Below are 12,908 nucleotides of genomic sequence, written 5' to 3' on the forward strand. Positions count from 1 at the left end.
CATCCTGATTAGGGCTGTTACGGTGACCGTATTATCACTACACCGGCGGTCACGAGTCATGAAGGCAGTCAAAAACCATGTGACCGTTAAGTCACGGTAATTAGGCTTCTCCAAGCTCTGATGCTGGTCGTTAGTAGCCTACCAAACTGGCTAACTGCCTGGTACTCAGCACTCTATTGTCCCTCTAATCACTCTGACATCAATGTAAATGTATTCAAAAACCTAATCAAGCACTTCATGAGAGCCCATGAGCTCATGTTGCGAAACATTTCAATAGGTTATGCAATTCCGCAAGAAAACAGACTGATGGTCTCTACTAAAAAGAGGAGAATCCCATCAGCTTTCTGTAGGCTAGGCCTACTATATTTATTTCTCAACTTTCCTAATATTAAGCACATTGCTTATTTTTGCAACTGGAGTATAGCCTACCTAGCTGGCATGAAAATAAACCAGGGGGAAAAGCGTCCTCCTTTCTTTCCTTCTTAATGTGTTTGAGCCAATCAGTTTTGTGGTGACAAGATAGGGTTGGTATACAGAAGATAGCCCTATGTGGTAAAAGACCAAGTCCATATTATGGCAAGAACAGCTCAAATAAGCAAAGAGAAACGACAGTCCATCATTACTTTAAGACATGAAGGTCAGTCAATACAGAAAATGTCAAGAACTTTGAAAGTTTTTTCAAGTGAAGTTGCAAAAACCATCAAGCGCTATGAAGAACATGGATCTCATGAGCCTCGTCACAGGAAAGAAAGACCCAGAGTTACCTCTGCTGCAGAGGATAAGTTAATTAGAGTTACCATTCTCAGAAATTGCAGCCCAAATAAATGCTTCACAGAGTTCAAGTAACACATCTCAACATCAGCTGTTCAGAGAAGACTGCGTGAATCAGGCCTTCATGGTCAATTGCTGCAAAGAAACCACTACTAAAGGACACCAATAAGAAGAAGAGGCTTGCTTGGGCCAAGAAATGCAAGCAATGGACATTAGACTGGTGGAAATTGGTCATTTGGTCTGATGAGTCCAAATTTGAGATTTTTGGTTCCAACCGCCGTGTATTTGTGAGATGCAGAGTAGGTGAGCGGATGATCTCCGCATGTGTGATTCCCACCATGAAGCATTGAGGAGGAGGTGTGATGGTGTGGGGGTGCTTTGCTGGTGACACTGTCAGTGATTTATTTAGAATTCAGTGCACACTTAACCAGTATGGCTACCACAGCATTCTGCAGGGATGATTCTGCATCCCATCTGGTTTGCGCGTAGTGGGACTATCATTTGTTTTTCAACAGGACAATTACCCAAAACACACCTCCAGGCTGTGTAAGGGCTATTTGACCAAGAAGGAGAGTGCTGCATCAGATGACCTAGCCTCCACAATCACCCGACCTCAACCCAATTGAGATGGTTTGGGATGAGTTGTACCGCAGAGTGAAGGAAAAGCAGCCAACAAGTGCTCAGCATATGTGGGAACTCCTTCAAGACTGTTGGAAAAGCATTCCAGGTGAAGCTGGTTGAGAGAATGCCAAGAGTGTCCCAAGCTGTCATCAAGGCAAAGGGTGGCTGCTTTGAAGAATCTAAAATATAAATACACTTTTTTGGTTACTACATGATTCCATATGAGTTATTTCATAGTTTTGATGTCTTCACTATTCTACAATGTAGAAAATAGTAAAAATAAAGAAAAACCCTTGAATGAGTAGGTGTGTCCAAACTTTTGACTGGTACTGTATATTATTTAGTATATGTAAAGACAATATTAAATCAAGAATAGTCTGATGGGTGACAATATTAGCCTATCACTTGTGAATTATATATTATCATTTGTGAATGATGCCCAGCATAAGAAACAATGCCCTTTTTTGAGACTTTTTCTAATCATAGTCACACAGCGCATGTAGCCTAGCCCATAGGCCTATATGTTTTTAATAAGGTTTGTATCACAACTAAAGTGGCCTAATAACTTCTTAAAATTAAGAAAAATAATCCGCCTTACAAGGGGTGTAGAGCTTAACTGTCATACATAAGCAGCATGTGAGTTTACATTTTGGGGAAAATAATTTTCACCATAAAAATGCACCTTTTATAATAAAACCATTACATGCAGAATTGCATTTGCTGTCACTTTTGATTATGGTGTTTTCTGCTAATGGAACATTCACGCTTATAGCCTACTACGATGTGCGCATTGCTGTGCTTATAAAGTGAAGAAATACCCTAACAGTTTATCAACGTTTTAAGCTAAACATTCTGATCTGTTGCGTCAACCACATTCTGTAAAAATGTTTTTGGGGATGCTAGTGGTTGTATTCATTTGGGATGTATCGCATCCCACAACTGTACCAGACTGTGTTTGGAATATTTATTTCTCGCTCAGAATAGAATAGGTTGACTTTTGTTCTATGGGAGATAGTAGATTGACACAGGGTAGTGCTTTTGCTGTTCGTTAGGCCTACTCATCTTGTTGGCTGATGAAAAGTAAAAGTGGACAGTTCTTCCAATATCTTCAATATGCACCTCGGAATTAGATAATGACACGCGCAGTTGCGTCATCGATGTGTCTGTCTTCACTTGTAGCCTGTGAGAAAGACCCGATCACATGATGGAGGACGCAGCACTCAGGGAGAAGGGCACAACGGCCATTTTTTTAGGGTGCATTACGGCCACAAAGGGGATGCCGCTGTGAAATTCTAGGCATTATCAAGTGCATATCAAATTGTGAATGAGTGACTGATGAAGTGTGTACAGCCTGCACAAAAAAAAACAAAGCAGAGCTCATGCCTTTCAAGTGACTTTTTTCAAATCATCATCAGTCTCATCAATACATTACAATGTATTAAAAATCAAAACATATAGCCCAATATTTGTAGAACAACTGAAGTTACATTAATAACTCTAAATTAAGCATATAGGAGGACCTGTTTCTTTGTTAACAGCTCAACACAGAATAGCCGCATGTGCGCACTCCCTCAAATCGTTTGGAGAAAATATCCTTTATGTTTTATTCACCTTTGCTCAATTGTATTCTTTATAATATAAAATAATGCCACGGAATTCTAAGCAAATCTTGTCTGCAAAATGAACTAGTGTAGCCCACAGCCATTTGGCATAGCCAGATCAGGACCTAACATAAGGACAACTCAGAGTATGCTATTTTGTTCTTCTGAAATAGACTACATTTTCTTCATATCATGCTTCTTTAGACCTGTGTAAAATAAATAATGAATTTATTGTCAAGGTATAGGTGTAGGCTATATTACATGGATTTATTCTACTTTTTAAAATGTAGATGTTCCAAGGGTCTGCATCAGTGGCTTGTTGGCTGTGTGTGGAAGCCAGGAGATTCTAAATGTGTTTATGTTAATTTACGGTCAATTACCGTGAGACCGACAGTTATTCGCTTGACAATCACCGGCTGACAAATTTTTGTTACCGCCACAGCCCTAATCCGGATGCTGACTGTTTGGACTGTTGTTCCATAAAGCAACAGCAATGCTACAAAGCTCAAGTATGCAGGTCATGTTGTTGTGTACACACTCCTCGTATAGCTGGCTCTTAATAAGGGCACAATGGGGCTTATTGGTGGGACAGAGTTGGCAGTATGACTCAGTGTTATCAACAGGGAGGTTAATCCATCTCAGGGAGGATGGGACAGGGAGGGTAGGGCATTTTCTACCCACATTAAAAACTACAACAGTGTACTATGGAATACTACAGTACTTACTATAGAATTCTGTAGTATACTGTAGAATACTATACTAGACGTGTATTACTTACTATAGAATGTCATAGAATACTATAGTAAATAGTACTGTAGTAAAATGTTTGCAAAAACAACACTTTTTTAACTATAGTAAATACTGCAGTTCCTCATTTGCATATAGCCTGCTTATTCCCCTCCCCCATATCCCAATTTGTGCTATACATCAGTGAGAAACCTACATTCCAAGTATAGACCATATTGTGTTCAATACAGGTTATAGAAAAGAGCAGAAGCTCTGAACTATCTGTTCAGACCCCAGTCCTACCTGCAGGTTATGGAAAATCTGCTATTTTAGTATTTCTCCAATAGGTTTCCTCAATGAGAAAGCCTCCACTTCTATTTCAAAGATAATTAAACTAAAATACTACAGTAATTTCCGCAAGAACACTACAGTAAATACTACAGTATACTACAAGCTGCAAAAACAATACATTAATTACTATAGTATATACCAAAGTTTTCTTTCACTATAGTATTTATACTATAGATACCTGTAAATACTACAGTAAATACTACAGTAAAGTCTGCAAAAACACTACAATGAATACTGTAGTGTATAAATAAGTTGTAATACTATAGTATTACAGTATTGTTTTTTTATATGGGTTTTACAGAGTTGCCCCTCTATCCTCATTCACGATCAAGCCTAATGTATCACAGGATAGCAATATGGAGTAAATGAAAGTAGAAGTAGGTGGAAGTGAAGCTATTTTTGCCTACGCCTGTCCAATCCTGTCAGATCTGCGTCATAGCAGCATTATTTGAATCAATAAGAACAGTGATAACAACACATTGATCTGTACAGTATCATTACTAACTGTCCTGGATGGATGTTGTTTCTATCACTCTCTCCTTTCAGCCCTCCAGCTATCCTAGTCTTTTAAAGTAGCTAATTTGCTCTCGTGGCTTTAGGGTCGATATCCAAATGACACCGACAACACAGCAGCTATCAGAGAAAAGCCTGCTGATCTTCCTGTCTATTTCTCTCTTTCTCTTTTTCTCCTTGGTCCTTCAATCTATTTTAGCCTCCAGCTTTCGTCCCATACTTCTCTTTTCTAGTCTCACTCATCTTCTCGCTATTACTCGTTCACTATTATTACATATTTCACTTTCTTTTTATGTTGTTGCCTATTTAATCATGTGTCTGTCTGTCTGCGTGTGTGTGTGTGTTTGCTTGATATCAATACCACGTCTCTAATGCTAAAGTCTCTCTCTCTCTCTCTCTCTCTCTCTGCAGAGATGCGTTTGTTCTAGCCATGATCAATAGTGGGACCAGTTTCTTTGCAGGGTTTGTGGTGTTCTCAGTGCTGGGCTTCATGGCTGCAGAGCAAGGGGTCGACATCAGCAAGGTGGCCGAGAGTGGTAAGGACAGAGATCGCCAAAACACTACTACTCCTGTACCTCATCCAGGTGGCTGGTGGATGCCCAAATTTTACCAGCCACAAAAACATTTAACAGCCACATTTTTTTCAGATTTGTTTTTCATTATGAAGATAAATCGCAGAAAACGCATGCACTCTCCAATATACATTACCATTCAAAAGTTTGGGGTCACTTAGAAATGTCCTTGATTTTGAAAGAAAATAAAGAAAATTGTCCATTAAAATAACATCAAATTGATCAGAAATACAGTGTAGACATTGTTAATGTTGTAAATGACTGGAATACTTAATGGAATATCTACATAGGCGTACAGAGGCCCATTATCAGCAACCATGCTGGCCTTCTAGGCAGAGTTGCAAAGGAAAAGCCATATCTCAGACTGGCCAATAAAAATAAAAGATTAAGATGGGCAAAAGAACACAGACACTGGACAGAGGAACTCTGCCTAGAAGGCCAGCATCCCGGAGTCGCCTCTTCACTCTTAACGTTGAGACTGGTGTTTTGCGTGTACTATTTAATGAAGCTGCCAGTTGAGGACTTGTGAGGCGTCTGTTTCTCAAACTAGAGGCTCTCAGTTGTGCACCGGGGCCTCCCACTCCTCTTTCTATTCTGGTTAGAGACAGGTTGCGCTGTTCTGTGAAGGGAGTAGTACACAGTGTTGTACGAGATCTTCAGTTTCTTGGCAATTTCTTGAATGGAATAACCTTAATTTCTCAGAACAAGAATAGACTGATGAGTTTCAGAAAAAAGTTGTTTGTTTCTGGCCTTTTTGAGCCTGTAATCAAACCCACAAATGCTGATGCTCCAGATACTCAACTAGTCTAAATGGCCAGTTTTATTGCTTCTTTAATTAGAACCACAGTTTTCAGCTGTGCTAACATAATTGCAAAAGGGTTTTCTAATGATCAATTAGCCTTTTAAAATGATAAACTTGGATTAGCTAACACAACGTGCCATTGGAACACAGGAGTGATGGTTGCTGATAATGGGCCTCTGTACGACTATGTAGATATTCCATTAAAAATCCGCCGTTTCCAGCTACAATAGTCATTTACAACATTAACAATGTCTACACTGTATTTCTGATCAATTTGATGTTATTTTAATGGACTTAAAAAATATATATATATTTCAAGAACAAGGACATTTCTAAGTGACCGCAAACTTTTCAACTGTAGTGTATATATATATATTTTACATGTTGGCTTTGGATTGAAAATAAAAAACTGTTCCTAAATACTCTGTGACCACCCACCAATGTGACTTCTAAAAATAGACACTACCAGCCAATGGCTAAATCTACCAGCATTTGGCTGGTGTTAATTCCCCACCGGGATTCATCCCTATATCTTCATCCTCACTTTGACCTCATCACACTCACCCTGACCCGTTCCTTATCCCTTTCAGCTTGTGCCCTGATAAACATCTTCCCTTCCCGTCTATCCACTTCTCCCCATTTGTTGTTGTGAAAATGCTGACTAACTCTGCCTCTCTGTCTCTCTCCAGGTCCAGGCCTGGCCTTCATAGCCTATCCCAAGGCTGTTACTCTGATGCCTATGGCTCCAGTCTGGGCAGCGCTCTTCTTCTTCATGCTGCTGGTACTGGGCCTGGATAGCCAGGTATTGGACAATGCACATACACAACACACACACACAGAGGGATTCTGACAGTTAATGTCTGCAGTTCTATGACACATACTGTGAGTTCACACACATAGCCACTTACCTTGACACAGTGGTGACATTTGAACTTGTCGAGTTGTATATCCAAGTAGTCCATCTTTGTTAGTCCCACGGCCTCCAGCCATTGTTCCACAAGCACAGAGGCAGTCAATGAGCCTCTGTCTGCCTCACAGAGAGCATCTGTCCACTCTCCTCTGTTCATACACTGCTCCTCTCTCTCCTCTCTCTATCTCTCTCTCTCCATCTCTCCTCTGTTCATACACTGCTCCTCTCTCTCCTCTCTCTATCTCTCTCTCTCCATCTCTCCTCTGTTCATACACTGCTCCTCTCTCTCCTCTCTCTATTTCTCTCTCTCCATCTCTCCTCTCTCTTCATACACTACTCCTCTCTCCATCTGTCTCTCCATCTCTCCTATCTCTCTCTCTGTCTTTCTCCGTCTCTCCTCTCTCTATCTCTCCCCCATGACCATTCGAGGACGCAAACAGCGCTGCTATAGAAGTGACTGTTATTAGAGTATCAGAAAATATTATCCGATATATTATAATCATGATTATGACATGCCAGCATATCAAAGTATGGTAGCAGAATATCAGAGTAATCTCTCTTTCTCAGTTTGTTGGGGTGGAGGGCTTCGTCACGGGGGTCATGGACATGCTACCGCCCAAATCTATGGCGGGCTCGCTGCGTCGCGAGGTTGTCGTGGCGATATGCTGCATCACCTGCTTTTTCATCGACCTCTCCATGGTAACAGAGGTAAGAGGGTCAGGAGAGGGGAAGGAGGGAGGGATAAATGAAGAGAAGAGGGATGAAAAGAGGTCAGAAGGGACTTATTTAGTAGTTCATATTACATCACTGTTACAAGACAACATGAACTCACATTCTTTCTCATTTTCTTTTCTGTCTTTTCGTCCCCACTGTTCTCGCTCTCCCTTCCCCTCTCTCTCTGTTCTCTCTTTCTCTCTCCCCCCTCTCTCTCACTCTCTCCCCCCTCCCCTCTGTCTATCTGTTCTCTTTCTCCCCTCTCGCTCTCTCTTTCTCTGTACTCTCTCTCTTTCCCCCTCCTCTCTCTCACTCTCTCACTCTCTGTACGCTCTCTCTCTCTTCCCCATCCTCTCTCTCTGTACTCTCTCTTTCCCTTCCTCACTCTCTCGCTCTATCTCCCCCACTCCCTCTACTCTTTCTCCCCCCTCTTCACTCTCTCGCTCTCTCTCCCCTTTCACTCCCTCTACTCTCTCTCCCCTCTCTCTACTATCTCTCGCTCTCTCTTCTCTCTCTTCCCTCCTCTCTCTCCCCCTCTTCTCTCTCTCCCCCTCTTCTCTCTCTCAATCCCCCTATCTCTCTATGCTCTCTCTCTCCACCTATCTCTACTATCTCTCTACTACCTCTCTCTTTCTCACTCTCTCTTTCTCTCTCCCCTCTTCTCTCTCTCTCTCTCTCTCTCTCTTTCTCTCTCATCCCTCTCCTCTCTCTCTCACCCCCTATCTATACTATCTCTCTACTACCTCTCTTTCTCTCTCTCTCTCCCCTCTTCTCTCTCTGTCTCTCTCCCCTCTCTCTCTCCCCCTATCTCTACAATCTCTCTACTACCTCTCTCTTTCTCTCCTATCTCTCTCCCCCTCTCTCTCGTTCTACTCTCTCGCCCCCTCCTCTCTCTCCCCACTCTCTCTCTCTCTCTGTCTCTCTCTACCCCCACATTCTCTCTCTTTCTCCCCTCCTCTCTCTCTCTCCCTCCTCTCTGTCTCTCTTTACCCCCACATTCTCCCTCCCTCCTCTTTCTGACTCTCTCCTCTCTCTCTCTCCCCCTCCTCTCTCTGACTCTCAGGGAGGGATGTATGTGTTCCAGCTGTTTGACTACTACTCTGCCAGTGGGATCACACTGCTTTGGCAGGCCTTCTGGGAGTGTGTGGTGGTGGCCTGGGTCTATGGTAAGGTGTGTGTGTGTGTGTGTGTGTGTGTGTGTGTGTGTGTGTGTGTGTGTGTGTGTGTGTGTGTGTGTGTGTGTGTGTGTGTGTGTGTGTGTGTGTGTGTGTGTGTGTGTGTGTGTGTGTGTTGTATGAGTGCCATCTCTGGGTTACTACTGGGATCGCATCGATTATTGGAGACATGGGAATTGTGGTGAGAGAGATGGATGTGCTGTACATTTTTGTGTGATTTATGTGTGTGTGTGTGTGTGTGTCTGTCAGTCTTGGCTACCACACAAATCTTATACAGAGAGACACAGTAGAGGAAATGAAATATGTGTCATGGGCTCTAAAGCCAACTAAAGCCCAGTAGGAATAGATTGTTAGTGAGATCTGGGAAGTCTAGCCTGTTTGTGTCTGCGTCAGTTATCTTGGCCATGTCTTGTCAGACATCATGCAGTCACACAGAACACACAGACTGTTTGGCAGGGAAGTGACATGCAGAAAACACTTTGGCACCTAATCAACTCTGAGACCTACTCACAACCATGTTATCTCTCCCTTCATGATTGACCACTTCTATCTCTTTTCCTTCTTTCTCTCTCTCTCTCTCTCACTCTATTCCTGTGTCTCTCTGTCTCTGCCCCCATCTCTCAATTCAGTTCAATTCAAGGGGCTTTATTGGCATGGGAAACATGTTAACATTGCCAAAGCAAGTGAAGTAGATAGTAAACAAATACACATGAACAACAATAAAATGAACAGTAAACATTACACTCAGAAGTTCCAAAAGAATAAAGACAAATGTCATATTATGTCTATATACAGTGTTGTAACGATGTACAAATGGTTAAAGTACAAAAGGGAAAATAAATAAACATAAATATGGGTTGTATTTACAATGGTGTTTGTTCTTCACTGGTTGACCTTTTCTTGTGGCAACAGGTCACAAATCTTGCTGCTGTGATGGCACACTGTGGTATTTCACCCAGTAGATATGGGAGTTTATCAACATTGGATTTGTTTTCTAATTCTTTGTGGGTCTGTGTAATCTGAGGGAAATATGTGTCTCTAATATGGTCATACATTTGGCAGGAGGTTAGGAAGTGCAGCTCAGTTTCCACCTCATTTTGTGGGTAGTGTGCACATGGCCTGTCTTCTCTTGAGAGCCAGGTCTGCCTACGGTGGCCTTTCTCAATAGCAAGGCTATGCTCAATGAGTCTGTACATAGTCAAAGCTTTCCTTAAGTTTGGGTCAGTCACAGTGGTCTCTCTCTCACTCAGGTGCAGATCGTTTCATGGATGATGTGGCTCGTATGATTGGCTACCGGCCGATGCCCTACATGAAGTGGTGCTGGTCCTACATCACGCCCCTTGTTTGTGTGGTGAGTTAGGCTGTTAAAGCACAGCCCTCCAGAGCTAGGACACTATTGCCTACAGTCATGTAGATTTAGCATAGTTCAGGGTATTTGGAATACCAGAGCATTTGTGCTGTGCTTCACTGATCAATGTAATTATGGCTTTGGGATTAAATCTTTTTAAATTGCCTGTGTTGTTAACTAGTGTGTGTGTGTGTGTGTAGGGAGTGTTCCTGTTCCATGTGGTGAACTACAAGCCCCTGACCTATAACTCAGTGTATACATACCCCTTGTGGGGCGAGGCTCTGGGCTGGTGTCTGGCCCTCTCCTCAATGCTCTGCATCCCCATCACGGTCCTCTACAAACTACTGCGCTGCAAAGGATCCTTCACAGAGGTGTGTGTGTGTGTGTGTGTGTGTGTGTGTGTGTGTGTGTGTGTGTGTGTGTGTGTGTGTGTGTGTGTGTGTGTGTGTGTGTGTGTGTGTGTGTGTGTGTGAGAGAGAGAGACTGGCCTCACGCTTCTATGCTGAGGTGTGAGCATACTGTTTGTGTGTCTGAGTAGGAACTGTGTTTCCCTGGTGACGTACCCCCTGCCTGTGTTGCCTCTGTGTGTGTCTGACTGTGCTGACTAAACTGTAACATGCTACTATGAATATCACTGTCTGGCTCATGGTGGTGAATGTGTCACATCATCAATCAGGCTGCTGAGTTGAAACTGTTTCCCACGTTAGCTCCTACCCTGCCCTGTTAAAATGTCTCTGTGACTCTTGGTAGGCTTTCACACTATCACTGTCTCCGTGCTAGACTCATTTCATTCAGTGATATTTACCCTTCTCTTTCTCTCTCACTCCCTCCCTCTTACTCTGTCTCTCTCCCTCCCTCTCTCCCCCTCTGTAGCGTTGGCAGCACCTGACCACTCCGGTGTGGGGTCGACATCACATGGAGTACCTGGCTCCTGAGTCTGAGGCCAAACTGCTGCCCCCTAATGGCCAGACCAAAAACACTTTGCTGTTTGAGAGTGTCATCTGATCATCTGAGCCCCACAGAATCCACCCCCTCCTTTCCCACTCAGAACCCTCCGTCCCAAACACACACTCACACAAACACACACCCTGCCTTGGCCCAGCCATAAATGAACAGGAAGGCCACTCTGAAGCCGATCAAACACACACACTGAACAGCCCTGGACCAATGGACCAAAGAAAATATGGGACATGAGCTCAAATACACAATCAATATAGGCTGACATTCTTTCTGTTTTCCTCTACCTCTCTCTCGCTCTCTCTCTACCTCTACCTCTCTCTCTACCTCTCTCTCTCTCTCTCCGTCTTCTGCTCTGTGCCTCAGTGCTGTCCTTTCCTGTCTCGTCCTGTGATTGTGTTGTGATGTCGAATGCAGCTGCAATATCTTGCCCCCCCCCCTCCATCCCATCCCATCTCCACTGTGCCTCTCCCTTTCTCCTCTCTTGTCTGTGTGTGTCCCTTTCCTCCCTGTGTAATGGATTCTGTGGGGCGGTTCAGTGCTGCTGACCCAGTCTGTAGTAACCCAACATACCCTGTTGATGGTGCTGAATGAGTATTACTGATCCCAAGCTGGTAAACACGTATCTGTCTACTGTAGATCTGACCGTGTGTGTGTGTGTGTGTGTGTGTGTGTGTGTGTGTGTGTGTGTGTGTGTGTGTGTGTGTGTGTGTGTGTGTGTGTGTGTGTGTGTGTGTGTGTGTGTGTGTGTGTGTGTGTGTGTGTGTGTGACTAAAGGAGAGAGGTACTGTGCTCTGTTATCTGTGTCCGTCTTTGACTCTGAGCTCAACCTGTCACCCGACCACTATTTTCTATCCTCCCTCATCAGTCAAACTGTTAAGAAACTTCCCTCTGTAAATTACAAAAGAAACTAAGCACCACCACTTCCAGTGTAACTAACTAACTTACTAACTTAAGTGTCTTGAGTTTTGTGTGAGTCTGTGAATCAGTGTTAATATTGGGGAGGGGATTGTAATCAGCATTTCCACCTTGTGAGAGAGAGAGAGAGAGAGAGAAGCCTACCGATGGAGAAAGAAAGAGAGGGAGGGAGAGAGAGAGAAGCCTACCGATGGAGAAAGAAAGAGAGGGAGGGAGAGAGAGAGAAGCCTACCGATGGAGAAAGAAAGAGAGGGAGAGCAATGTGTCTTAATGCCAAGCCAAGAGAGAAGCAATAAAAGACAAGATGGAAACTTTATTCTTTAGGCTCTTTATTTGCATAGACACTACCAATATTATTCATACAAATACATGTATTTACAGATACTCTCAAAGCTCAATCTCCTCTGACGGTTACTATAGAGAGAGTGACACATTCATAGCCTGGTCTCAGATCTGTTTGTGCTTGAACCAACTACATAAATATCATGTATAGTCAGGAGAGCTGTTTAAAGCACATAGAGATCAGATCTGGGACCAGGCTAACATTCATACTGTCCAACAGGTAACAGGGTTTTGCTTTATAAACAGTCAGTCCCACTCCTACAAACAGGTATTGATTAGAAACATGCTTAATTGATGATAAAAACATATTATCTTGGAGAGAATGAAGAGTGCTGCTGTGCTTCAGATGTGTATTCAATCATTCAAGTGCAGAACATGAAACAAATAATTGTTTACTTTAAGATATTAGATTGTGTAGTCTTGTCAATGCTAGAAACTTGTCAAAATAAATATTGTATTCAAAGTAGAATAACGTATCAGGGAATGCACAATTTAGCATAAAAATGTTCATAAAAAAAGTACATGGTCAAATGTTCTAAATATCCATTAATATTGATTTGTTTTACATCCTCGTTAGAAAAATACAG

The 12,908-nt window shown here is 42.7% G+C and overlaps 1 protein-coding gene across 5 annotated transcripts in view; it reads left to right on the plus strand.

Moving 5' to 3' along the window:
- Positions 1 to 12,295, plus strand: part of si:ch211-117c9.5 (sodium- and chloride-dependent creatine transporter 1) — a 101,209-nt gene extending 88,914 nt beyond the window's left edge. For all 5 annotated transcript variants that reach the window (XM_045693006.1, XM_045693007.1, XM_045693005.1 and 2 more), the window contains exons 8-14: positions 4,995 to 5,119; positions 6,647 to 6,759; positions 7,435 to 7,575; positions 8,645 to 8,747; positions 10,007 to 10,107; positions 10,305 to 10,475; positions 10,978 to 12,295. In XM_045693006.1, the coding sequence (XP_045548962.1) occupies positions 4,995 to 5,119; positions 6,647 to 6,759; positions 7,435 to 7,575; positions 8,645 to 8,747; positions 10,007 to 10,107; positions 10,305 to 10,475; positions 10,978 to 11,109 (886 nt within the window). In that variant the 3' untranslated portion in view covers positions 11,110 to 12,295. The remainder of the gene's footprint in view (positions 1 to 4,994; positions 5,120 to 6,646; positions 6,760 to 7,434; positions 7,576 to 8,644; positions 8,748 to 10,006; positions 10,108 to 10,304; positions 10,476 to 10,977) is intronic.
- Positions 12,296 to 12,908: the final 613 nt, after the last annotated feature.

The sequence above is a fragment of the Salmo salar genome, chromosome ssa13, assembly GCF_905237065.1.
Source record: "Salmo salar chromosome ssa13, Ssal_v3.1, whole genome shotgun sequence".
Lineage (NCBI taxonomy): Eukaryota > Metazoa > Chordata > Actinopteri > Salmoniformes > Salmonidae > Salmo > Salmo salar.